The sequence below is a fragment of the Ranitomeya imitator genome, chromosome 3 (assembly GCF_032444005.1).
Source record: "Ranitomeya imitator isolate aRanImi1 chromosome 3, aRanImi1.pri, whole genome shotgun sequence".
NCBI classification, from domain to species: Eukaryota; Metazoa; Chordata; class Amphibia; order Anura; family Dendrobatidae; genus Ranitomeya; species Ranitomeya imitator.
In genome coordinates this window covers 826,154,703-826,182,446 of record NC_091284.1, presented here as the reverse complement: position 1 = coordinate 826,182,446, position 27,744 = coordinate 826,154,703, and the positions used below count along the sequence as shown (strand labels likewise).

At 46.1% G+C, this 27,744-nt stretch overlaps 1 protein-coding gene across 1 annotated transcript in view; it reads left to right on the top strand.

The window, feature by feature from the left end:
* FAM168A (family with sequence similarity 168 member A) overlaps positions 1-24,055 on the top strand; it is an 80,614-nt gene extending 56,559 nt beyond the window's left edge. Inside the window, exons 3-9 of the mRNA XM_069759429.1 lie at positions 1,013-1,100; positions 9,828-9,908; positions 18,024-18,152; positions 18,577-18,719; positions 21,132-21,306; positions 21,429-21,559; positions 21,909-24,055. Coding sequence (XP_069615530.1) covers positions 1,031-1,100; positions 9,828-9,908; positions 18,024-18,152; positions 18,577-18,719; positions 21,132-21,306; positions 21,429-21,541 — 711 coding nt within the window. The 5' untranslated portion in view covers positions 1,013-1,030 and the 3' untranslated portion in view covers positions 21,542-21,559; positions 21,909-24,055. The remainder of the gene's footprint in view (positions 1-1,012; positions 1,101-9,827; positions 9,909-18,023; positions 18,153-18,576; positions 18,720-21,131; positions 21,307-21,428; positions 21,560-21,908) is intronic.
* The last annotated feature ends 3,689 nt before the right edge of the window (positions 24,056-27,744 follow it).

The window sequence follows — 27,744 nt, the reverse complement described above, 5'->3', positions numbered from 1 at the left end:
CATAGCCTAATGCTCCGGCCACATACTGCTCACAGTATGAAGATGTTCCCTTATCTACAGACAGCAAAGCTGGGGAAATGTTTGTGGATCAGCGGTGGCCCTTCAGGATTACCTGCAAATTGTGGAGAGGAAGCGCCTCCAGAACCGGCTCCAGGATTGTTTCTGACACTGACTGGACGGCCGTATCTGTCACCTTTTTGAGTTTAATGAAGAAAGTTGTAAACTGCTACCAAAGAGCTAAAGGAACCTGACGGGAGTGGTGGAAGAGATTGGCCAGTCTCCTGGCCCCCAGTGGGGGGAGATATATATATATATATATATCTATCTCAATCATCTCTCAAAAGTTTGAGTTTGGACACACCTTCTCATTTAAAGATTTTTCTGTATTTTCATGACTATGATAATTGTACATTCACACTGAAGGCATCAAAACTATGAATTATCACATGTGGAATTATATACTTCACAAAAAAGTGTGAAACAACTGAAATTACGTCTTTAATTCTAGGTTCTTGTGACTACTTCTTGACGCTCATCAAGAGAATGCCAAGAGTGTGCAAAGCAGTCATCAAAGCAAAAGGTGGCTACTTTGAAGAACCTAGAATATAAGACATAATTCTGTTGTTTCACACTTTTTTGTTAAGTATATAATTCCACATGTGTTAATTCATAGTTTTGATGCCTTCAATATGAATGTACATGAAAAATCTTTAAATGAGAAGGTGTGTCCAAACTCAAACTTTTGAGAGATGATTGATAGAGATTATATATATGTGAATGTACATGAAAATACAGAAAAATCTTTAAGTGAGAAGGTGTGTCCAAACTTTTGGTCTGTACTGTATATCTGGATCAGTTGACTCCAGGGTATGGGGTGTTTTGGGGGAAGGTTGTTGGATTGAGCTACACGCCTTGTACCAGTCTTCTCAGATGTCTGTCATCTATGGTTCTGACTTATGTGGATATAGCGGATGAGGTTCTAATCGTTTTTATTTTATTGCATTTCTTGCAGAGATTCCAGTCTTCCACCATGAATCCGGTTTACAGCCCTGTCCAGCCAGGGGCTCCCTATGGAAATCAAAAAAACATGACCTACACAGGTATGACGGCAAAAGTCATTGATCAGACTCCTGTATTGTCATGGCGTTGTGTGAATGAACCTCCTATTCAATTCCTGTGATGGAGGTTGGGTTGCAGGAACGTCCTCTGAGCCGGAGGTACAGGTGTATTCCTTTTTGGCCGCTGCATCCGCTACACCACTTTCCTTGAGTAGCTTAATGTGCGCCATTTACTGTACATAGCCACTTATTCTGTGACGTGTTGAAATCCACATTGAGACACACTTAACAGTTACCATGTATGGCCATTAAGACATGTATCCCGCATTTTTTTTTTTACCAATTTTTCCATCTACAGGCTCTGAGTTTAAGTTCTCTAAGCTAGCGGGAGGAGACTGGCTGCCATGTTTCTTATACACCGCACACGGGCATTAGGGATTTCTGCTCTCCTGTCTCTATGTAGCACATTGCTAGGAACCGCAGCAGCACTGAGTAGTGTAGCTGCGAATCCAGCACTGGCGTGATGTGAAACTCTAGTAAGCAGGAGTCCTGAACAGTAGCTGTGAATCCAGCACAGAAGTAATAAGGGATGAGGGGGGACAACTTGATGGTAAACGGCAGCATGGAGGACATTACAGAGCAGTAATGATCAGTGTATCTATGAATCCGGTACTATGGTGAAATAAAAAATTGTTAGATGCAGCAGTATGAAGGTCATAATACAACATTAGTGTAGCTGTGAATCCAGCTCTAGGATGAGATTAGAAAGCTTTCTAGGAAGCAGAAAGTGCCTACTGTGCTCCTCACGTGCTGTCCTATTATTTTTGTGTGTGTTCAGGAGTAGTAGTGTCTCATAAGTTGAGAAAGAAGCAGATATCCCAAATAAGATATATTGAGTTTATAATTTTCGCTTGCACTTTTGATTTTATGCAAAGTTTGTTAATACCACAGCAACCATTTAACTCTTGGCGCTGGAAACAAAAAATACAATAGTTTCACAGCAGCAGAAAGCCACAGATTAGACTGATGACTTGGGGACAATAAAACTGCATAGGTGGTGTTGCTGTGACCTCCACTGATACATTGCAACAAGACCCTCAGCTGTATGAGGACTCACACATACCGATTTCCTGCCAGGACCTCGTTCTTGATCTGTACCAGGGCCATCGCTTACACATACCATTGCTTATAATACCCATGTGGCGAGGCGGCCAGTAGAGCCCCTCAGGAATCCAGGCTCGGGTGCGTCTACCTGTGCGCCCCATGGTCCCACATAGATGCAATGGCTGACCGCCAGGATCGTAGCCAACTCTGATCCCGGCAATTTACTCCTTTACATGCTGCTGTTAATGGTGACTGCTGCATCTTGAGTAGTTTTATTAAGAATGGAGCTGTAAATTATTTTTTTAATCTATAGTGATACAATAAAACCTCTTGCATGGCAAAATAGTGGATACTTATAAAAGGTTGAGCGGACGAGCGTGTCCTGCTATGGTTCTATGTGTTACTGCCGGGCTCGGGGCATGCAGAGAACGCAGTGTTCTTGTGTGAGGTCGGCCGCACAATGTGCTGATCTCACTAAATGCCAGACAGCGTGTACCGGAGCGCGGGCACCGGACCTCGAGGTCTCCGATAACACTGGCCTTCCTACAGGATGAATACTAATGTCTAGTATGGGTGAATGTGGGGTGTTCCTGACGTACAGCGGGCCTTGCATCGGAACGAAGAAAGCTGCCCAGTGTAATCAATCTATTGCATGTGCTGGAAATCAAGCCTGATTAGTCCGCCGCCCACTGGCGCTCTCCTGAGGTGGCCGTCTCTGCGGCCCATCAATGCTCTCGTGGGGTGGCCGTCTCTGCGGCCCATCAGTGCTCTCGTGGGGTGGCTGTCTCTGCGGCCCATCAATGCTCTCGTGGGGTGGCTGTCTCTGCGGCCCATCAATGCTCTCGTGGGGTGGCTGTCTCTGCGGCCCATCAGTGCTCTCGTGGGGTGGCCGTCTCTGCGGCCCATCGGTGCTCTCATGGGGTGGCCGTCTCTGCGGCCCATCGGTGCTCTCGTGGGGTGGCCGTCTCTGCGGCCCATCGGTGCTCTCGTGGGGTGGCCGTCTCTGCGGCCCATCGGTGCTCTCGTGGGGTGGCCGTCTCTGTGGCCCATCGGTGCTCTCGTGGGGTGGCCGTCTCTGCGGCCCATCGGTGCTCTCGTGGGGTGGCCGTCTCTGCGGCCCATCGGTGCTCTCGTGGGGTGGCCGTCTCTGCGGCCCATCGGTGCTCTCGTGGGGTGGCCGTCTCTGTGGCCCATCGGTGCTCTCGTGGGGTGGCCGTCTCTGTGGCCCATCGGTGCTCTCGTGGGGTGGCCGTCTCTGTGGCCCATCAGTGCTCTCGTGGGGTGGCCGTCTCTGCGGCCCATCGGTGCTCTCGTGGGGTGGCCGTCTCTGCGGCCCATCGGTGCTCTCGTGGGGTGGCCGTCTCTGTGGCCCATCGGTGCTCTCGTGGGGTGGCCGTCTCTGCGGCCCATCAGTGCTCACGTGGGGTGGCCGGCAATGGCTGTCCTTGTGGCCCACCACCTTTCTCCTGGTGCCCGGTGTATTATAACATTACAATGTTTCATTGGTGATTATATATTTATAGATCTTCATTGCCAGGATTCTCTAATTTAACCCATCACTGTCATTTCGGACAACATTGTGCCATAGATGCTTCACTGGTGTCAGATTGTGACTTCTTTTTCGGGGTTTCCCTACAACGGCCCTCGTGAATTCCTCCTCCCGCTCCATCGCCGCAGCTTCTAATATTAGTCCGTGCCAGTATCGCTGGCGGGGATGGATACAGGCGCTGACGTCACCGTGGAGTTAGCGTGGGGTTACACCGCCCGGAGGGGAACCGTGACACACAGGAAATGTGATACTCTTCATTCTGTTGTCATGGAAACAGTTTCCAGATCATCTCCATATCATAGTTATGTAACACATGGGTGACTCCGTCCATGGGGCGACGATCCCTCCACTAACTGGTCTAATAACTTACTGCAATTGGGAGCCGTGAAATTCATTATCTGGGTCCCTTACCTTGAAAAATAAGCAATGTCCATGTACGCTGAACGCTTTCCTCCTCTTCAGTAAGCCAGAAGTACATATTTGGAGTTATGAATATATTTGTGAAAGGTCAGACTTCGAAGGATTGTAAAAATGAAGATCCAGCGAGTATTGTAAAAGGCAAATCCATAACATCTGCCCCAGCGATCAGATCCATAGATTATGCAGATCTCTGCATTTTATGCTGCTCAATTAGCTGCTTTTTTTTTTTTTTAGTTTTCTTCTTTCTTTTACAAATTTCTGCTGGTTCAAGTCTGACCCCATGTAGATGTTCTCAGAGGTGGAGTCTGGCCCGGAGCACCTACAGTCTCATAATATACCTCTGTATAGGCTCCGTGTGTATTTTTGCACCATCTTTCACTTTTTTTTTGTTCTTTTTGTGTTTGTTTTTTTGCCTCTGTCATCACTTTCCTTTTACATTTAGGCTTTTTATCCTTCTATATTTATTAGGATTTTGTATTGAGATATATATACAGTTGGGCAAAAAAGTATTTAGTCAGTCAGCAATAGTGCAAGTTCCACCACTTAAAGATGAGAGGCGTCTGTAATTTACATCATAGGTAGACCTCAACTATGGGAGACAAACTGAGAAAAAAAAATCCAGAAAATCACATTGTCTGTTTTTTTAACATTTTATTTGCATATTATGGTAGAAAATAAGTATTTGGTCAGAAACAAACAATCAAGATTTCTGGCTCTCACAGACCTGTAACTTCTTCTTTAAGAGTCTCCTCTTTCCTCCACTCATTACCTGTAGTAATGGCACCTGTTTAAACTTGTTATCAGTATAAAAAGACACCTGTGCACACCCTCAAACAGTCTGACTCCAAACTCCACTATGGTGAAGACCAAAGAGCTGTCAAAGGACACCAGAAACAAAATTGTAGCCCTGCACCAGGCTGGGAAGACTGAATCTGCAATAGCCAACCAGCTTGGAGTGAAGAAATCAACAGTGGGAGCAATAATTAGAAAATGGAAGACATACAAGACCACTGATAATCTCCCTCGATCTGGGGCTCCACGCAAAATCCCACCCCGTGGGTCAGAATGATCACAAGAACGGTGAGCAAAAATCCCAGAACCACGCGGGGGGACCTAGTGAATGAACTGCAGAGAGCTGGGACCAATGTAACAAGGCCTACCATAAGTAACACACTACGCCACCATGGACTCAGATCCTGCAGTGCCAGACGTGTCCCACTGCTTAAGCCAGTACATGTCCGGGCCCGTCTGAAGTTTGCTAGAGAGCCTTTGGATGATCCAGAGGAGTTTTGGGAGAATGTCCTATGGTCTGATGAAACCAAACTGGAACTGTTTGGTAGAAACACAACTTGTCGTGTTTGGAGGAAAAAGAATACTGAGTTGCATCCATCAAACACCATACCTACTGTAAAGCATGGTGGTGGAAACATCATGCTTTGGGGCTGTTTCTCTGCAAAGGGGCCAGGACGACTGATCCGGGTACATGAAAGAGTGAATGGGGCCATGTATCGTGAGATTTTGAGTGCAAACCTCCTTCCATCAGCAAGGGCATTGAAGATGAAACGTGGCTGGGTCTTTCAACATGACAATGATCCAAAGCACACCGCCAGGGCAACGAAGGAGTGGCTTCGTAAGAAGCATTTCAAGGTCCTGGAGTGGCCTAGCCAGTCTCCAGATCTCAACCCTATAGAAAACCTTTGGAGGGAGTTGAAAGTCCGTGTTGCCAAGCGAAAAGCCAAAAACATCACTGCTCTAGAGGAGATCTGCATGGAGGAATGGGCCAACATACCAACAACAGTGTGTGGCAACCTTGTGAAGACTTACAGAAAACGTTTGACCTCTGTCATTGCCAACAAAGGATATATTACAAAGTATTGAGATGAAATTTTGTTTCTGACCAAATACTTATTTTCCACCATAATATGCAAATAAAATGTTAAAAAAACAGACAATGTGATTTTCTGGATTTTTTTTCTCAGTTTGTCTCCCATAGTTGAGGTCTACCTATGATGTAAATTACAGACGCCTCTCATCTTTTTAAGTGGTGGAACTTGCACTATTGCTGACTGACTAAATACTTTTTTGCCCCACTGTATGTATGTGTATATATGTGTGTATGTGTATACATACATACATACATACATACATACATACATACATACATACATACATACATACATACATTAAATTTTCTCTCCCTCTGTGATTGCACAACATATTCCAGTCGCTTTGTAGGGATGTTGTGTTTGGTGTCAGCCCCCGGGGGAGTGCTCTGTATGAGATGCCTGCTGGTGTTCGGAGAATGCCGCCATGGCACAGCCAGCGCCCAGACAGAGGGAGAGTCTGTACATAATGCTACTCCTCCGTATAGTGATAAACAATGCTATACCTCCATACGGTGAAGGGCTGCCTACATTTCTGATGCATGTGCTGTGCTGGATTTCAGGAGCTGTGTGTGAATGGACCCCTATATGAAATCCTGTCTTAACCTTACAGTTGTATGCAGTCAAGACCAGGGGTGGGCCATCCACTTTCTCGAGGGGCCGTAAGAGGCCATGCCTGTTGTGGAAAGTCAAACGAATAGGCTGAAATTAATTCTGCTCAATATTAATATAAAATATATTAATAGAAATTGCATCAGTTAATGTTGAGTACAATTAAATATGCCAACAGCCCCTATATACAGTATGAACCCTACATACAGTAGGAGTGCCCATACAGCCCCTATGTACAGTATGAGCCCATGTATACAATAGGTGTGCCCTCGCGGCCCCCTGTGTGCAGTGTGAGCCCTCGCGGTCCCCTGTGTGCAGTGTGAGCCCTCGCGGCCCCCTGTGTGCAGTGTGAGCCCTCGCGGCCCCCTGTGTGCAGTGTGAGCCCTCGCGGCCCCCTGTGTGCAGTGTGAGCCCTCGCGGCCCCCTGTGTGCAGTGTGAGCCCTCGCGGCCCCCTGTGTGCAGTGTGAGCCCTCGCGGCCCCCTGTGTGCAGTGTGAGCCCTCGCGGCCCCCCTCTGCGCAGTGTGAGCCCGCACATAGCTATATACAGGCACACATCCTATACACCTAAGGGGGGGGGGGGGATCCCTCTCCTTGCTCCTGTGTCCCGGCGCTGCTCTCCGGTGCTCCGACTCTCCGCACAGCAGACATCCTGCACCGATGTATTCACCGTGGTCTGCTTCCTGAGGATGCAGATAGGTGGATGGACTGCGCATGGTGCGGCCCATGGGCCACTGTTTTTTAACCCTTTGTCAGGTCTGTTCTAGACCATTCTGAGCTGAACCCACAAGCGGCAGACTCCTCCCTCTTGTCTTGATTACATTATATCTGCACAGGTATAATGTATAACATGACTTCCAGCCTCGCTGAGCATAAGGCTATGTGCACACGTTTGGTTTTCGGTGCCATAAAACCTGTGCACAATGTGTGCTTTTTATGCATTTTCACATGTTTGGGTGAAAAATGCTGAAAGAATTTGCTCTGCAGATTTGGGGGGAGGAAAAAAAAAACTGATTCAAATCTGCAAAGAAGCAGCAGCAATTTCAGAAATCTCACCCACGTTGGTGCACAAAAGCAGCCCGTGTACAAGGCCTTGGCGTTATTGTTTTTCCATTGTGCTTCTTCGGTTTGTTAAACACACGGTGGAAAAAGCGCTTTACGATATTTTTATTTTTTTATTTTTTTTCAAAAGCTGTCTCCTCCCCCCCAGCATGCCTTTGTCCTATGGGTGCCCCCAGTCCTTACTACTCTGCCCTCCTGATACAGTGCAAGAGGAAATGGAACAGGCAGGGATTCTGTTACCATGGAGACACACTGATACATTGAGTGGTTACTGTCATGTCCCTGCTCAGTTTACAGATCTCCCAATCATTCCCACAGAGGGACCTGTGACTCCACACTGATAGGGGGCGCTACTCCTGGATCCCCTTATCTAACTTTACAGCACAGTTAATTGTCAGTTGCAGAAATATCCGCCATGTTTTTCTCTTCTCTCCTCGTTTTCTTTCCGTTGATTTGCACATCACATTGCCATGAAATCATTGGCTGTAAGGCACATACATGAAGCTCTGGCCTGTGGGCCCGATCTGGCCCACAGGGTGAGTATATTTGGCTTGTGGTCCACCGCACAGCATTGCATTTTCACCCATAATATGCATCCCAGATGCTTATAAAGTTGATGGCAATAATGGAGGCAGCATCAATTGACTCTCCTCTCATCATCCTCCTCCTGCATCTGACATCTCAGCGGGCACGATGACGTCATTACAACCGGTGTTATATGCCATAGTAGGCTATAGGGTAAGACAGTCTCTTAAAAGAGACGTTCACTATATAATATCTGCATTATGAAATCTGTGGTGCACCCAACATAGTGGCTCTGATTTATGGAGGCTAAGGCCAATAGGAAAGCGGAAAGACTCAAACGGTCAGCGGCCATACAAGTTGTCTCCCATACGGAGGGAAATTAAAGACACAGAGGAACAGTGTCTCCAGCACAGAGTATTTCAGAAGATTAGTGCACGGATATTGACAATGGAAGGAGGGTCCCCAGCAGCACAAAGTGTGTCGGGAAAGAAGTCTGACCAGTATTTCAGATGGGGAGTGTGCTCTTCTGTCAAAGGTCAATAATTGTGTAATGGAAAAGTGGTCCTACAGAATGTGTCAGTAGATTAGTGGACTGATATTATGAGGTGTCACAGTAAGGAAGAAGGGTGGTTTACAGCAGCACAAAGTGTTTCAGGAGCTTGTTGCTCATGTAGAGAGCAGTGACCTGTGAGGACAAGATACATTTTTGCGAGAATCATCAGGCAGATAGCTGCAGCACAGAGTATTTCAGGAACATGGTGAATAATCCCTGTAAGCTGAGACGTCTCTGCCGGGTCGCACACTGAGCTCCACATTACGTGGATTCCCTCTGGACACTCTTTATCTTTATTGATTTCACCCGCTGCTTCCTCAGAAATGCCGCAAGTATGGGATGAAAATGGTATGGTGGGCTCCAGGCGGCCATTATTGCAGCAGAGTAACATTGGTCTCCGAGGACGTAAGGAGAGTGAGAGGTTCAGGAACCGGACACTGGCGGGCGAGACCGTCTGTGTGAATAATGTCCTGGAACTGGGGACTCACGAAAAGCCTTAAGGGATTTATCTAATTTCTGACAGTGACACCCCTCCATACTCCAAGCCCAAACAAGTTCCTCTGCAGAACTGCGGCCTGTGAATAAAATCAGGAAAGTTTCTGTTCACTGCCTGCAAAATGTGTGCAAATGTTCAGAGATTGGGGTCCATTGTACTAGTAATAGGGGCACAATAGATGAAAGGGAGTTTGTCAGCACAATGTCACACTAAGCACATCGTCTTGTGGGGGGCTCGGTCCTGATTAATAATGTGCTCACCCCTCCTACCTTACTCTAGTTGGCAAAAAAATAAATCCCCTTTTTTAAGAGTTCCACTGGTCATGGGGCGGACCCCTCCACCACTGTGAATACTGGGGGTCTCCGCTGCTCTGTATTCTCTGCACCTTTTCATAGGGATCAATGATTGCAGTGACTGAAGCCGGACATTGTTCTCACCGGGCGACTTCTGCGTGTTCTTATTCTCCATGGCTGTCGGGTTCTGTCTTATTCTGTGAATTGATTTAACCCTTTGAGGAATCTTCTCTCATTATCACACTACTCACGAAGTGTCTTTTTTACCTCTAGGTTACCCCGCTGGATACCCCACAACTGCTCCTGCCTATAATCCCAACATGTACGCCGCCAGCAGCCCCGGCTATGCCCCAGGTAAGAGCGTCCTCCGGCAGCGAGCCGTGGCACGCTGGGCTGCTCCATGTATATTTAATGCTTCCCGTCTGTTAGATCTACGCCATACAAAGAGGGAGGGGGGGGATGGAGCTGCAGATGGGGAATAGAGATGCAAGCAGAAATAAATAAGAGCCTCTGTTTTCTGCACCTTCCGCATGATAGAAGACGGGAATCTGTGCAGAAATTATCAGAGAGAAGATGGCTCTGGTGTCTCTGGATAGATTACATGTCCGCTAATGGAAACCCGTGCCTTTTTTTTTTTTAATTTTATTTTTTTTTTTAAATATATTCTACGGAAACCGTGTGAGTCACCTTTAAAAATATATTGTTGCCTTCTATCCCCACAACAAGGTAAAACTGCTTTTGGTTGAAATGTCCCAGAAAGGTACAAATTCTCTTGCTCTGTAACCTGCCAGTCGCTCTTTTTTTTTTTTCTTGAGTAGATGGTTCCTCTTCATTAGGATTCTGACAGCACTATAGGTGCAGGAACTTTCCCCCTGACATTGCCCAATGGTTTGCTATCTCTCATGTCAAAGACCTGGATCCCCCATTCCCTGCCATGACACTGGCTGTACCGATCACTTGCTAGACACTTGTGAGATAACTTAGATGCCCACCGGAACTTTACCATGTGATCGGTGGAGAAAAGAAGCCGTGTAGTGTTGTTACTGTTTTTTTTTTTTTTTTTTTTTTCAATTTCTATAATTTTCTGCAGCTGGTAATTTTTTAATTTTTTTTTTAACCCCTTCATGACCTTGGGATTTTTCATTTTTCCGTGTTCGTTTTTCACTCCCCTCCTTCCCAGAGCCATAACTTTTTTATTTTTCCATCAATATGGCCATGTGAGGGCTTGTTTTTTGCGGGACGAGTTGTACTTTTGAACGACATCATTGGTTTTAGCATGTCGTGTACTAGAAAACGGGAAAAAAAATTCCAAGTGCGGTGAAATTGCAAAAAAAGTGCAATCCCACACTTGTTTTTTGTTTGGCTTTTTTGCTAGGTTCACTAAATGCTAAAACTGACCTGCCATTATGATTCTCCAGGTCAGTACGAGTTCATAGACACCAAACATGACTAGGTTATTTTTTATCTAAGTGGTGAAAAAAAATTCCAAACTTCGCTTAAAAAAAAAAAAATAAAAATTGCGCCATTTTCCGATACCCATAGCGTCTCCATTTTTCGTGATCTGGGGTCGGTTGAGGGCTTATTTTTTGCATGCCGAGATGACGTTTTTAATGATGGCATTTCGATGCAGATACGTTCTTTTGATCGCCCGTTATTGCATTTTAATGCAGTGTCGCGGCAACCAAAAAAACGTAATTCTGGCATTTTGAATTTTTTTCCCGCTACGCTGTTTAGCGATCAGGTTAATGCTTTTTTTTAGTTGATAGATCGGGCGATTCTGAACGCGGCGATACCAAATGTGTAGATTTTTTTTTTTTTTTATTGATTTATTTTGATTGGGGCGAAAGGGGGGTGATTTAAACTTTTTATATTTTTTTCAACTTTTTTTCAACTTTTTTTTTTTTTTACTTTTGCCATGCTTCAATAGCCTCCATGGGAGGCTAGAAGCAGGCACAGCACGATCGCCTCTGCTACATAGCAGCGATCTGCTGATCACTGCTACTGTATGTAGCAGAAATGGAGGTGTGCTGTGAGTGCCGACCACAGGGTGGCGCTCACAGCCACCGGTCATCAGTAACCATAGAGGTCTCAAGGACCTCTATGGTTACAATGGAGACGCATCGCCGACCCCCGATCATGTGACGGGGGTCGGCGATGACGTCATTTCCGGCCGCCCGGCCGGATGCGGTAGTTAAATGCCGCTGTCTGCGTTTGACAGCGGCATTTAACTAGTTAATAGGTGCGGGCAGATCGCGATTCTGCCCGCGCCTATTACGGGCACATGTCAGCTGTTCAAAACAGCTGACATGTGCCGGCTTTGGTGCGGGCTCACCGCGGAGCCCTGCATCAAAGCAGGGGATCTGACCTCGGACATACTATCCCGTCCGAGGTCAGAAAGGGGTTAAATGAATGGTAATATGTTTCCCCCATCTTTCCCAGGAGCAGATCTATCTATAACCTTGGTGTCTGTGGATGTCAGGTGGGATTTGCCCTTTACATCTTGTTTGAGGCGCAGTCTGATGTTCTCTACGAGGCTAAAATTAGAAATTGCCTGCTTCGCTGCAGATAAGCCGGTGCCAGAACTTTACATTATAACATTAAATATTTCATGATGGCTGTTTCCACATGAAGAAACAGTACAGAAATCCGAGGCTGCCGTTACCCGGAGTCTATACCGAGGCGCAGGCAGCTCCCCTCCCCCTCACAGGTACAGAAGAATCCTACATCTAGGCATAGTGAGCTAATCTGCAATGCGTGTGCCGCCCCTCACACCGCGGCCGCCCCTCACACCGCGGCCGCCCCTCACACCGCGGCCGCCCCTCACACCGCGGCCGCCCCTCACACCGCGGCCGCCCCTCACACCGCGGCCGCCCCTCACACCGCGGCCGCCCCTCACACCGCGGCCGCCCCTCACACCGCGGCCGCCCCTCACACCGCGGCCGCCCCTCACACCGCGGCCGCCCCTCACACCGCGGCACCCCCCACACCGCAGCCGCCCCTCACATCGTGGCACCCCCCACACCGCGGCCGCCCCCCCACATCGTGGCACCCCCCCACACCGCGGCCGCCCCCCACACCGCGGCCGCCCCTCACACCGCGGCCGCCCCTCACATCGTGGCACCCCCCCACACCGCGGCCGCCCCTCACACCGCGGCCGCCCCTCACACCGCGGCCGCCCCCCACACCGCAGCCGCCCCTCACATCGCAGGCACCCCCCACACCGCGGCCGCCCCTCACACCGCGGCCGCCCCTCACACCGCGGCCGCCCCCCACACCGCAGCCGCCCCTCACATCGTGGCACCCCCCACACCGCGGCCACCCCCCACACCGCGGCCGCCCCTCACACCGCTGCCTCCCCTCACACCGCTGCCGCCCCCCACACCGCTGCCGCCCCTCACACCGCGGCCGCCCCCCACACCGCGGCCGCCCCTCACATCGTGGCACCCCCCACACCGCAGCCGCCCCTCACACCGCTGCCGCCCCTCACACCGCGGCCGCCCCCCACACCGCGGCCGCCCCTCACATCGTGGCACCCCCCACACCGCGGCCACCCCCCACACCGCAGCCGCCCCTCACACCGCTGCCGCCCCTCCCATCGTGGCACCCCCCACACCCTGGCGCCCCACATCTCCGCATTTTAGGCTCACTGTCTGCTGAATGGTGTAATTCCTCACGTCTGTCACTGTTCTCCCATCTAGAAACTTACAGAAAACTATAAATAGCTAGAATCTTGGTTATCCGGTCTTGGTATTTTTATCCTGTGATGCTGCACATCTTCTGATAGAAAACTGAAAAGTGCTCACTATTCTTCTCAGTCACTGTGTAAAGACATTACATTACTGATCCTGAGTTTCATCCTGTATTATACTCCAGAGCTGCACTCACTATTCTGCTGGTGCACTCACTGTGTACATACATTACATTACTGATCCTGAGTTACATCCTGTATTATACTCCAGAGCTGCACTCACTATTCTGCTGGTGGTTGTTACTAGGGTTGAGCGAATATCTTCGGATAGCTCCTTATCTGAGTAGCTGCCTCTGTAACCTGTGTACCCGGAGCGCTCCCGATAATCAGCTGTTCGGCTCCGCAGCTGCTTGTGTCGTGGCTGTTTCACTGTCACACAGGCATGACTCGTACAGCTGATTATCAGGAGCGCTCCGGGTACCCAGGTTACAGCGGCAGCTATTCATATACAGAGTTATCTGAAGATATTCGCTCATCCCTAGTTGTTACATTCTGGCTTTGGCTACACTGGGGTCCATGTATGGAAGGGTTTAAGGAGTTTGTTGTGCTTCATGTGCAGTAGATGCTGGCTTTTCTCTAAGCTGAGCTTCTATTTCTGCTATTAACCATTTAGTTGCCGCTTTCAGTTTAACAGCAGAATATAAATGAAGCTGTCACGATTCACACCGTGACAGTCACCCCTACGTCACGGATCGGGGTGACTTTAGGCCAACAGACGGCTATCACATGTGCAGGGGGGCTTATCTTAGTTATCCCTCCACTCCACAATGTGATGAAAAAAAACACACACAAGGCTATTGACCTCTTAGTTTACAGCAGGGGCTTATTTTAGGTATCCCACTGCTCTTCAATATACCACGAACTGCAGGGATTTATGTATATCCCGCTTACAGTTCCACTTGAAACTTGCAGCTCTCTGGCGCCCCTTACACTCAGGTCAGATTAGGTACTGCACCTAGGGTAATTAGTCGCCAGAAAGGCTGCCTGCTATGTACTGGCTATTGGGCACGCTGCAGCGAGGCGATAAACTACTCCCGCTCAGGCAGGAACAATAATTATCAACGCCGCACATGGTATGCTGCCACCAGCTTCGATTAAACGGGTCCGAAGCTAACCCAAAACAGTAGCGTAATTCCCTCCAGAAGACTTAGTTCGTTCTTCCTGTTCTAAAACGTACCCTAGTAATTTATATATTTTACTCCGAAAGTTTAAGGCAGTGTTTATAAAAAGTTATATAAAGATGTTACAATGAGACAATTGAAAATATGTACAAGGTAATTATAAAAATAACAGGGGTTAAATGAGAAATAACACTTACATGTGTTCAGATCATTTAAGGCAACCAGGCTAGTGGAGTTCCCATATGTCCCAATGCATCAGGACTCTGGTTAGGAACAGGTCTTCAAGTCAGACTCACATAGGCTCCAGCAGACAGACAGCCGCAGGCTGGGGTGCCTGGCAGACTTATAGCTCAGCCTGATGACATCACAAAAAGGGCTGGTTTTCCCAGACCTTCCTATTTCTTCAGTTTAAAGGGAACCCGTCGCCCCGAAAATCGCGGGTGAGGTAAGCCCACCGGCATCAGGGGCTTATCTACAGCATTCTGTAATGCTGTAGATAAGCCCCCGATGTTACCTGAAAGAGGAGAAAAAGACGTTAGATTATACTCACCCAGGGGCGGTCCCGCTGCTGGTCCGGTCAGATGGGTGTCTCTGGTCCGCTGCGGCGCCTCCCATCTTCATTCCAAGACATCCTCTTCTGATCTTCAGCCACGGCTCCGGCGCAGGCGTACTTTGTCTGCCCTTTTGAGGGCAGAACAAAGTACTGCAGTGCGCTGGGCCTCTCTCAACAGGGCAGACAAAGTACGCCTGCGCCGGAGCCGTGGCTGAAGATCAGAAGAGGACGTCATGGAATGAAGATGGGAGGCGCCGCAGCGGACCAGAGACACCCATCCGACCGGACCAGCAGCGGGACCGCCCCTGGGTGAGTATAATCTAACTTCTTTTTCTCCTCTTTCAGGTAACATCGGGGGCTTATCTACAGCATTACAGAATGCTGTAGATAAGCCCCTGTTGCCGGTGGGCTTACCTCACCCGCGATTTTCGGGGTGACAGGTTCCCTTTAACTAAATTTAATTTAACCCAAATTTGTCTAATGCCTGTAACTCCGCTACAGAACATGTCATAGTCGTAACAAACCCAGCATTCATCTCGTATTAACATTGGCATTCTAATGAGATCAAATATGTCCTATTTGTGATGCATAATTACAGAGAAATCCCTACTTTTTTACCTGATGGAGTTAGAAGCTTATGTTTACAGCGGCTGACAGATCCACCGATGGACGTTAACAATATGTATTCAATATTCTCCTAGCCCAAGTCGTTGGCCCAATATCTTATCATATTAGAACAAAGACCCTCAGGTTTTCAAAGGGGGATTCCGACCAGTTTCAGCTGGTACAACTTTCCACTTCAGCTATGCCAGTCGTAAATGCCTTTCTTCAATAAAACTCCCCCACATACATTGACAAGGCAAGCTCTTGCCTGAGTGAAAGGGAAGGGGGGTTTTAGCCCACAGCCTGGGCTAACAAGAGAAACTAAACTTATATGATATTTCATACACTATCGTGACAGAAGCTGATGCCGGATCCTGCGTACACGGACTCTCATAGATTTCACCGATGCAGCAGCGGGTACCAACGGGTAATCGTGGCAGCTGGTCCTGATGAAGCCCTCAGTTCTGCCCTCTGTAGGCAATAAAGTGAAAAATTAATGTTCTAATTATTTGTTTTGATACCACACATTCTTAAAGAAATACAGTAAAGCGATTAGAAACAATGTAGGCAGCCCAGATATCCTCAAATTGACAACTCGTTACTAGCTGTAGGAAGATGAAACAAAGCAAAACACTTTACTGACTCTTCCAGACAGTCCATGCTAGTTTTGTATCGTCGTCATCGTGCACTGCCCTTGAATCTGGTTTCCAGGTCTTATTTACCGCACAGCGGATGCCGTGAAAACTAAACCTATATTGTCAGAACTGCATCAAAACTACAGCTTGCCCCACAACATGTACGGTGAGCCCTCATACGGGGATGTGACGTAAAAATATAAACATTTTGCCTCTTGGAAGGGAGGGGAAAAGGAGCCGGCAAAATAGTGAAAAATCTGCCGTTCCGTTAAAGGGTTAAGATATATTTTTAATTCTGTGCTGCGTTAATAAGAGCCGTCAACATTTTTGTCAGTGTCCCTTTAAGACTCCAATATTTACTGCATTCGCAACAGTACAGATATCTGCTCTTGAGAAAGCTGGATGACGGCTGCCATTTCAATTCATGTGACCGAAGCTTTCCTGCATCAGAATGGAGCGTGGGTGGAGCTGGAAGGTGGCACATGGCTCCTACCATACAATATATAGAGAAAAGTGTACCCACCCAGCTGCCGGTTGAGCTGTGACTTGTTGTTCCTTTGTGTCTTGATTCTCATCCATTCTGCCCTCGTACGTTCCTCCTCTGTTGTCTTAGTTGCAACGAGTTATTGACATTGCGAATATTTCAGCTGCTTGGTTTTTTTTTGTTGTTTTTTTTTTTGCATTTGACTTATCACATCAAAGGTCCTTCAGCTAGTCAGGATGTGCAGCGTTAATGATGTGCAGGTCATTTCAGCTTTCTCTCTTGCCCTGCACCAATCAGACAGGTGAGTGGTGCAGCGGAATGAACAAGTGCTGTGCTGTTTCTGCTGCTTCTTTAATAGAAGACGTACACACTTTTTAGCAAGGTTTTTTTTTTCCTTGCTTGAAAGTGCGTCAGTTAAAAAAAAAAAAAAAAAAGTGATGCAGCAGAATTTTTGCAGATCAAATATTGGAAAGGATCTATTAAAAAGTCAAGTTTACTTCTCATCTGATCACATTATCTCCCTCTATCTCTGCGCTATAGTGGATGGTAGCCGGGAAGCTCTAGATGTGCATGCGTAGATCTATACTGACTCTAGCCGTTTCGTTGGAAGGCATATTGTACATTACCTGCTAGTAGAATGAGCAGTGGTGCCATCAATGGCTGTGTTGCCAAAAGCACTTAGTATTGGATGAAAATGGGACCTAAAGTGATGCCTTTAAGAAGAGCAGTAGGACCATGGATGGGACTGGCCACTTATATTCTGGCCCCGTGCCAGCTGACAGCGTCCGATCAGACAGCGTACCATTAGAATAGCAGCAGACACTGTGCGTGGGCTTTCGCCGGACACAGTGACCGTACTGCAGGACCAGGCATGGTGCTCATATTGTAGAACGAAGAGGCTGGCCGTGGGGCAAGTGCAGGCATTTGTCTTTTGCCCGGACTTCTCCTGATCCTGTGGCCATAAGATAAGTAGATTTGATGTCAGGAGACAGCAGGGGATTGACATCTGTGCCCGGTGCGGTGTAATGAGCGGGGTCGCGTTGATTTGGCTTTTTTTAGAATCTGGCTGTCAGTCAGGAATGACAGGCTTCTGTGTAACTGACAGCAGCATCAATGTGAGGCTCCACCAAGCTGTCGCCGCCTGTGTGATGCCAGTCCTGGCTCACGGCGAGCTCCCTGGCACCGGCGGGTTGTTTGTGTGAGCGCCCAGTTTACTGCCCTTCACCCTGTGCCCGGCTTGTAGCGCAGCAGCATGGGCACCGGCAGTCGTCCATTATTCCTCTGCCCACCTGGTATTGAAATACCTTCTGTATTTTGCTTTTCAGCGACCCTCCTGATGAAGCAAGCGTGGCCACAAACTCCGTCTTCATCCTGCACCACCGAGGGCACGTTCCACCTTCCTGTCGATTCTGGGACGGAGAACAGGACTTACCAAGCTTCCTCTGCCGCTTTCAGTAAGTGCACGCGGTTTTCTCTCCGCATTTTTCACTTCATTGCAGAATGAACGGCTGAGGCCTCGATGTTCTGTTATCATCCAGCGGCTTTAGCTATATGCACTACTTTTCAGGGCTTTTTTTTTTTTTTTTTTTTTTAAGTTCTACTGATTCTCGTTTATATCAAACCCCTTAGATGCAGAGGTCGCTATTGACTGCAGCATGTAAGGGGTTAAGCAATCAAAAACCAACTTTTCTGGTCTCTGATTGGTGAATGATGGGGAAGCTTGTGGTTGGATGGCATATAGAGGGAATATCGGGGAATTCTCTGTTCAGGGCACCATGCCGTACCCTTCCCCTAGAGGGTGCTCATAACATATACCTTTTATACAGCTGTTTATTAATTTGTCATCTGTTTTCTCCTCTTCCTCCCCCATCTTTATAGGGTACACCGCTGGCACCCCATACAAAGTCCCACCGGCTCAGAGTAACAGCGCCCCACCGCCATACTCTGCTTCACCAAACCCCTACCAGACCGCGATGTACCCCATCAGAAGTGCCTACCCACAGCAGAACCTATATGCCCAGGTAAGAGCTCCGACTTTGTGTATAGATCAGATGATTGCCGCCTGCAGGAAATTAACTTTATTCCTCCCGTCGGCGTTCAGTCACAGCTCTGTGTTTAGAGAGGGGCAGCTGTAATCGCAACCACTGGCACTGACTTATAGCCGATGGTACTGACTGACAGCTCGCTCAGCAAGATCAAGGACGCGGTTACAGTGGCCGCAGTCAGAACTAAGGACGCGGTTACAGTGGCCGCAGTCAGTACCGGGGGTGCGGTTACAGTGACCATAGTCAGTACCGGGGGTGCGGTTACAGTGGCCGCAGTCAGTACCGGGGGTTCGGTTACAGTGGCCGCAGTCAGTACCGGGGGTGCGGTTACAGTGGCCGCAGTCAGTACCGGGGGTGCGGTTACAGTGGCCGCAGTCAGTACTAAGGACGCGGTTACAGTGGCCGCAGTCAGAACTAAGGACGCGGATACAGTGGCGGCAGTCAGTACCGGGGGTGCGGTTACAGTGGCCGCAGTCAGTACCGGGGGTGCGGTTACAGTGACCATAGTCAGTACTGGGGGGCGCGGTTAGTGGCCGCAGTCAGTACCGGGGGGCGCGGTTACAGTGGCTGCAGTCAGTACTAAGGACGCGGTTACAGTGGCCGCAGTCAGTACTAAGGACGCGGTTACAGTGGCCGCAGTCAGTACTAAGGACGCGGTTACAGTGGCCGCAGTCAGAACTAAGGACGCGGTTACAGTGGCCGCAGTCAGTACCGGGGGTGCGGTTACAGTGACCATAGTCAGTACTGGGGGGCGCGGTTAGTGGCCGCAGTCAGTACCGGGGGGCGCGGTTACAGTGGCTGCAGTCAGTACTAAGGACGCGGTTACAGTGGCCGCAGTCAGTACGGGGGGGGGCGGGGTTACAGTGGCAGCAGTCAGTACCGAGGGGCGCGGTTGTAGCGGGGCGGGGTTACAGTGGGCGCAGTCAGTATCGGGGGGTGTGGTGTTACAGTGGGCGCAGTCAGTACTGGGGTACGGGGTTACAGTGGGCGCAGTCAGTACTGGGGTGCGGGGTTACAGTGGGCGCAGTCAGTACTGGGGTGCGGGGTTACAGTGGGCGCAGTCAGTACTGGGGTGCGGGGTTACAGTGGGCGCAGTCAGTACTGGGGTGCGGGGTTACAGTGGGCGCAGTCAGTACTGGGGTGCGGGGTTACAGTGGGCGCAGTCAGTACTGGGGTGCGGGGTTACAGTGGGCGCAGTTAGTACCAGGGGGCGTGGTGTTACAGTGGGCGCAGTCAGTCTGGGGGGCGGGGTTACAGTGGGCGCAGTCAGTACCGGGGGGCGTGGTGTTACAGTGGGCGCAGTCAGTACTGGGGGGCGGGGTTACAGTGGGCGCAGTCAGTACCGGGGGGCGTGGTGTTAGTGGCCGCGGTCAGTACTGGGGTGCGGGGTTACAGTGGGCGCAGTCAGTACTGGGGTGCGGGGTTACATTGGGCGCAGTCAGTACTGGGGTGCGGGGTTACAGTGGGCACAGTCAGTACCAGGGGGCGTGGTGTTACAGTGGGCGCAGTCAGTACCAGGGGGCGTGGTGTTACAGTGGGCGCAGTCAGTACTGGGGGTGCGGGGTTACAGTGGGCGCAGTCAGTACCAGGGGGCGTGGTGTTACAGTGGCTGCTCTCTATGCACTGAGCGATTACTTACTCAACCCGCATCGGCCACCCCCTGTGACTGAACGCCGAATAATTCTGGGAGTAATAAAGCTCACTTCCTCCTGGCAGCGGGGCTCTCTGTGCTGACGCCGGGCAGGTTCACAACACTATTAACCTGCAGATTAACCCCATATCTGCAGCTGATGGTGTTTTTATTTTTCCACGTGACCAGTTCCCTTTAAACCTCGCTCTACTGAAAAGTATTCAACGCCACCTACAGGCTGTCAGAAGAACCACCAATGGTTATATATATATATAGATAGATAGATAGATAGATAGATAGATAGATAGATAGATAGAGATATATATATATAGATATAGATATATATATATATATATATACATATATATACATATATATACATACATATATATACATATATATGCATACATGCATATATATATATATATATATATATATATATATATATATATATATATATATATATATATATATATATATATATATAGATAGTTGTTTTTTTTTTTTTTTAAGTTTTGCCTATTAATTTATAGCAAGAAAGTCTGGTCTACAGACTATAAAAAAAAAAAAAAAAATTATTTTTATTGACGGCGGGACAAAAAATGTGATTTGGACTAGCGGCTCTTTTTATGTTTTTGTTTCATCCCTTGTGTAGTTCTGTAATTTAGTTAATTACGACAGCGTTTGCTTTCCTTCCGCACGGCCCTGCATACGGGGCACTGTTCTTTTGTGTTGACCCATCTTTTCCATTTTCCTAGGGTGCATACTACACTCAGCCTGTGTATGCAGCACAGCCTCACGTCATCCACCACACCACCGTGGTCCAACCAAACAGCATTCCTTCTGCAATCTACCCGGCCCCCGTAACCGCACCTCGAAGCAATGGAGTCACAATGGGAATGGTGGCTGGGACTACCATGGCCATGTCTGCAGGTAAGACGTCTAGTCCCCAAACGGCTGTTTAGGAACTACAACTCCCATCAGGATTCATTTAATTATATGGACTCCTAATACTTTATATTATATAAATAACGAGTGTTACTTTCTCCCGTCAGGTACTTTGTTGACCACACCTCAACACACTGCCATAGGAGCACACCCCGTCTCTGTGCCAACATACAGAGCCCAAGGGACCCCAGCGTACAGCTATGTACCCCCTCACTGGTAAACTCGCTGGCCTGTCCATGTAAGTACTGCAGCCGCTGCGCTGATCATAAATGGTTAATAAATAAAGCTCTTCATCACTTTGCTGCTGTAGAGTCTGTGCATCTCCTGTGCATAGCCGGCTGTGCTGCTGTTTTGGACTTTAAACCTGAAACCATTTTTCTTTACACCGGTCTGTAGATGTTGGAGCAGTGGAGGAACATTGTCCTGCTGGACTTTTGCTGCTTTGTGTTGAATATTTTTTTTTTTTTGTTTTATAAATGCTCCAATTGGTTTCTATTGGTGCAAGGTCCCCGGACTGCAGGCGGCCGTTATTCCCCGGACCCCTCTTCCGCAGATTATGTCTTACGTTGTGTCTTGTCTTATTGCAGGTCTGGAGTAAAACGTTGTATGCAAACTGCTCAAGTCTTACATCGGTGCTGGAACGACCGGCCAACGGCACCAAGTTTGTCTACAAGAACAAAACAACGAAACACGAAAGTGCAACGGTCACTTTAAATATTCTTTTTATTGTTTTGTTTTGTTTTTTTTATTTTGTAAAAAGCTGCTTTTTTATTTTTTTTTTTATTATTTTTATTTTTCCTTCCCCTGTAACCTCTTCTGTTTCCCTTACGTCACCACCGAGCTTGGAGCCCGCGCCTCCTCCACAGCCACCATATATCTGACGCTCACAGATTCCTCCGCTTTCACTATTTCGGTACCATCATTATTTTAACAAGTTGCAACACTAGATGTTTTGTGGTTGTTGTTTTTTTTTTTTTGTTTTGTTTTGGGTTTTTTTGCCCCTTAATCCTCTTCATAAAGTAAAGTTTTGTTTTTTAAAAAAAAAACTGTCTTCCAATAGTTAAAATTATGTCTCAAAAAACAGCATTTAGAGCAATTTTCACTTTTTTTTTAATTTTATTTTTCTTGTGTGGTTGTTATAGGAAAACTGCAATTTATTTTTAATTTTGTTGTGTGGTTTTTAACTTTCAAGGCTGCTATACTAGTTTTTCATGTGGGGAAAACTATATCGGTATTATAATAAGTTGTATAATAGCCGCCGGTTTCTGTAAAAGCACAAAACACCTTCGTGTTGGTTATTTCATCGTCTTGTTTTTTTTGTTTTGTTTTTTTTAAAAAGGCGTAAAATATACATGTATATATTTTATATGTATATTATCTCTGTAGAGAGACCTCTACACTACCACAAATGAGCTGGGCAACCAGACAATCACAAATACACCACCACTACTATATAGCCACCAGCTGGCGGTTTGCAGTCGGTGCCAGGGGCCGCTCGCGGTCACGGTTTTACTCTAGTTATGACATGTTGTATTTGTGAGACAGTGTTACAGTAGAAAGCCTGAGTGTTCTGTAGATAGAACAATACCAAGTTTGCATGTGTGTTTAGGCATCGAAGATTTAGTCATCGACAGTTGGCGCTCCCGGGAAGACGCTTTTTCCGATGACGACCCTTCTCACGTGGTTGAGCTCGACGTATCCATTTAGGACCTGGTCGTTCCGTCACGTATTTTGATATTTGCCTCCGCAGCAGATATACAAAATACACAGAGCCTTAGTATTTGCGGCATCTTTTAGACCAATAACCCCATATAATGATTTATCCGTGTGCCTCTTGCTCCCTGCGCACAGTCACAGCGTTGCCTCACCTTTGCACTGGATTTTAAAGAAAAGTATATGGACATCGAAATGGCAGAACATCAGTCACATCCAAATGTTTGACATTTTTCATTAAAAAAAGAAAAAATGTTTGAATTTAATTTTTTTTTTTTATTAGAGGGGAAAATATTGGTCAATTAAGTAAAATCATGATGGTTAAATCCTGTTAAGATAATTTATACCTATTCTGTATAATGATTTTAAAAGGGAGGTATCGCTTGTAATTCGAGACCCCTCGTCTCCTGTCTACGCTATACTTAAGACTTTTTTTTTTTTGGCATGACCTTTTCTGTTTGCAAAATTATGCAATATTGCAAAAATGAAATAAGCAACAAAAGTGATAAATGTATGAAAGCCGGGACCCCCCACTGATCACTGGTGGAAAGGGTCCCAAATTCTTATGAGAAGCGATAATGAGCGTGTGCGACCATGGCTATAGGAATGATGGTCGCACATGCTCGCTACCACAAGACCTTTTATCAGGTGGTCGGAGAAGAAATCTTTGTCTCTTCAGTATTGAGAACTCATTGACATCTTAGGACCCCGAAGCTGATAAGTTCCCTTAGTTCTGGCCCGGCCATAAATGCGCATGTTGTGGGGTCACGATGAAGGGTAACTGTTGCTTTAATTGTAAGAGACGGGGGAGGGGCTGGCGGAATGTGGGAGGAGTTTGGAATGGTTATGGGAATTGGCGCGGAACGGACGGAATAGCAATAACTTCTTGCAACTGTAAAGGTACTTTGTACGGACGCACAAACTTTTGCTAAAGGTACACGACTTTATAAAACTCAATGCAATATCTTATGTGGACGTGAAAAAAATGATTTTTAATTTTTTTTTTACATTTTTTTTTTTTCCCCTTAAATTGGTTCTAAATTAGTGGAAATCTTATAATTTACCAAAAAAATATGAATATATAAGACCCCTTTCTTGGAGCTCAATCTTTACATAGCCACAAGGTATACAGAGTTACGACTTCCCATCATCTTGTGTCAGTATTCACTGTAATTCTGGCATTCTATTCATGGCTCAGAAATAAAAAAAAAAAAAAAAATGTTTTAAAAAAAAAAAAATATATATATATATATATATATATATATATATATATATATATATATATATATATATATATATATATATATAATGGAGTTTTGAGAAGAAAAATAATGGTAGAAATTGTTAAATTATGGGACAAATGGGGATAAACCATGCATGTCAAATCGGGGATAGTGGAGGTGTTTGGCAATGGGTAACAAAAAGGTAAAATTGATGTAGACTCTGAGAATTTAAAGGGGCCCCACATAAAAAAAAGACCATTGACAGATTAAAGACATTTTTTCCAATGGTGAAGGGCTCCTTAAGAACTAGAATAGATGGGATCTTGTGAGTGAAATGTTGGTTTCTGAAAGTTGTAACACGGACAGAATGGTGTTTTTTTTTTTTTTCTTTTTTTTCCCCCCCCACTCATTAGATGTGACCTAAATCCGGTTACAAATCTCAATCATCCTGCCCCTCACAAAAGTCTCAAGTTAGCCCCGCCCCTCGGACTACTTAGGTCTGAGACGCCTGAGTCATGTGACTCCCTCTAGCTCTGCTGATTGGCTGAGATGGCTCACAAAGGGGAGGGGTGTCTGAGACAAGCCATCATCCCATGCTCTCTTATTGTCGTCAGTAATTGATTAAAAAAAAATCCCCCCCTATAATCATGTGACCCTGATGAACGTATTATACTGTACAGTAGCTGTTATGTCATTGAAAAGTGTTCTAGGATGTCAGTATGTTAGGGCAGCGATCACAGCGCAGGGTGTTTTTACTACACAAGTCAACGTGGTCAAGAAATTTCTCAATATCGGTAATGACCCATACATTGATTTACATAAAATCCAGCAGTAATCTGTAAGGAGCAAGAAAACTGTTAGGTCCCTTGTGTTATCACCAAATATATTCACTAGTCTAAACCTTTAAAATGCTAATTTCTACCTACACATCGTACAGGCACACCTCAATGTTCACATCCATCTTTTAGAAACCTATTGGGGGGGGGGGGGAGGGCAGTTACTTTTTTTTTTTCTTGCACGGAATTTCTAATAAATCCAATCTACCTGTAGTCACCACTAGAGGGCGCTCACTGCAGACAGATCTTGGATGTGGAAATCCATACTCCGTGAGCTCCCTCTAGTGGTGACTGTAGGGAAGGGCAGTGCAGAAGTCAAATGATTTGACATTTTTCTTTTACTCGTGAATTTTGTGCAAATCTGTTACCACTGCTAACAGTAGAGCAGACCCACCCTTATGGGACCTAAGGGGCCAATAACCTATCCTCGTTCACAGGAGCATCTGTTGCCTTTCTCCGTGTTGGCAGACTTTTTTCATTTATTGGTGGTTGTTTTGGACCAGTTTTCGTCCTTTTATTGAAGTCGAGAAAAAACAAAAAAAACAAACTTGGATCTCTGTGTGTATACCACAGTAATTGCAGGGGAAAATGTTTTTTATTTTTTAAACTGTTGCGAAATTTCAATTTATTATTTGGCCTTGATGCCACAGAAATTTTAATTTTTGCAAGAAGTGGGAGACTGCCCCCCCCTCCCCCCCACCACCACCAAAAAAAAAAAAAAAAGGAACTTTTTTAATTTGCCCCAGTAAATTGTCAAATATGCATAGGGTTCAATCTGATCCTGTGTAATCATTTTTCAATATGAAGAATTTATTTTTTTATTTTTTTTTCATTTTGTAGAGGTAAATGATGAAGGCAAGGACGGATTCTTTCCATTAACATTGAACACATCACCTCTAATATGAAGGGGATTACAAAAGTAGTTTTATATCTGTGCAGTGCGACTTATATCCCATAACTGTGCCGGCCCTTATCTATATATAATAACAATATAAAATATATCTTTTGCTTTAAACATGCTGTAATAGCAGGACTTGACCGAAATGCGCATATTCATGGTTTTCTTGGTCCCGAATGTCAGCGTCTCGGAGAACACACGAGCACGTCATCGGCTTGTATGATTATTTTTCTCTTGTATTTTAATGAGCAGTTAGTAATTTTTTTTATTTTTTTTTTACATTTTTTTTTTTTCCTGTTTTAAGTAATTTATGACACTTTCATTTTTTACCAATAAGTGTTATGTAAGTTTTTGTTTTGAACAGTTGATGTTTTATTATACTTATCTATAGGAATTTTGTGGTTACAGATCATTTCAGAACGCAAGACTGGGGGGCTTTTTTTTTTTTTATTCCGGGCAGGAGCAAATAAATATTTTGTTTTTATAGAACTCCTTCCTATTGAAGTCCCTTTAGGGATTATTCTTCAACAAATTGCACCCCAGACATCTGCCAGTTCTCCCAAGTGAAGGGTTCAGGTTAAAAACAAAACAAAACATGGCTGCTGTTTTTTGTTTTGTTTTTTTTTTTCAAAAAACGCCACGTTTTTATTTATTTTTTATGTTGTGTTCTGTATTAAAACTCCACTGCATTCACTTCAAAGAGCTGCGTGACGGTACCAAATACAACTATAGATAGATGTGGCACTTTTTTTGTTTTTTGTTTTTGTTGTTTCTTTGTTTTTTGTTTTTTTTGTTTTGTTTTGTTTTTTGATGTTTTTTTTTGTTTTGTTTTTTTTTTGTTTGTCTTTAGTTGTTGCAGTTTTTTTTTTTTTTTGTTTTTCTTTTTTTTTTAGATGAGCAGCCATGTTTTCCCAAACCTGAACAAAAAAAAATTAAAATTTTTTAGTTCACATATTAGAAATGGCCATGATTAGAAAAACAAGGCAGAAATCGTGGAGAAACGGCGCCCACCTATCTATGGATTGCGTCCGGTTTCGTCGCTCGGCTCCACTGACAAAACTGCGTCGCCGCATAAAAGTCTTTGTTTTTTTTACTCCGGAGTCAGGCCGTTAATATTGCGTTTTTGTTACAAAAATTTACATTGCTGTTTTTTTTTTTTAATTTCTTTTGCGGATTTATTGGGTGGGACGAAATAAAAGAAGCAAAAAAAAAAACCAAGTTTTAGGACAGTCCGCTCTCTGCGAGGAATTTTTACGAAAGCCCATCAGATCTTGTTTGTGAATGAGGTGTAAATCTGTTTTGTTTTTTTAATTTTAAGGATCATTTCTAGATCTCCCTGAAACATTTAAGCCAAGAGTTTGTAACTGTATGATATTTACTGTAAGATGTAGAACATTCAATAACTATTAAAATGTTTCCATAAAAATCAAATCTGGATTATTTATGTTCAACGTGTGTGTGTGTGTGTGTGTGTGTGTGTGTGTGGTCCATACGGGGTCCGATTGTAAGGAGGGCTTCCACCAAACGTAGACCTGATGCACGCAGCTCCCGTCCCGACCTGTGGTCTCCTTACCAGGATTAGCGGCCTTGTATGTGCCCATGAGGCAGGCTTTCGGGCAGGGCATCGCAGCCTGATCAGACCGTAAAACGACTGTCTGTGATGTCACACACGTGATCAGACCCCGCCCACATTTACTGCAGTCGTAAGGCGATCTAGCACTACACAAGATTTTCAGCAGCTGCTCCATCTGGA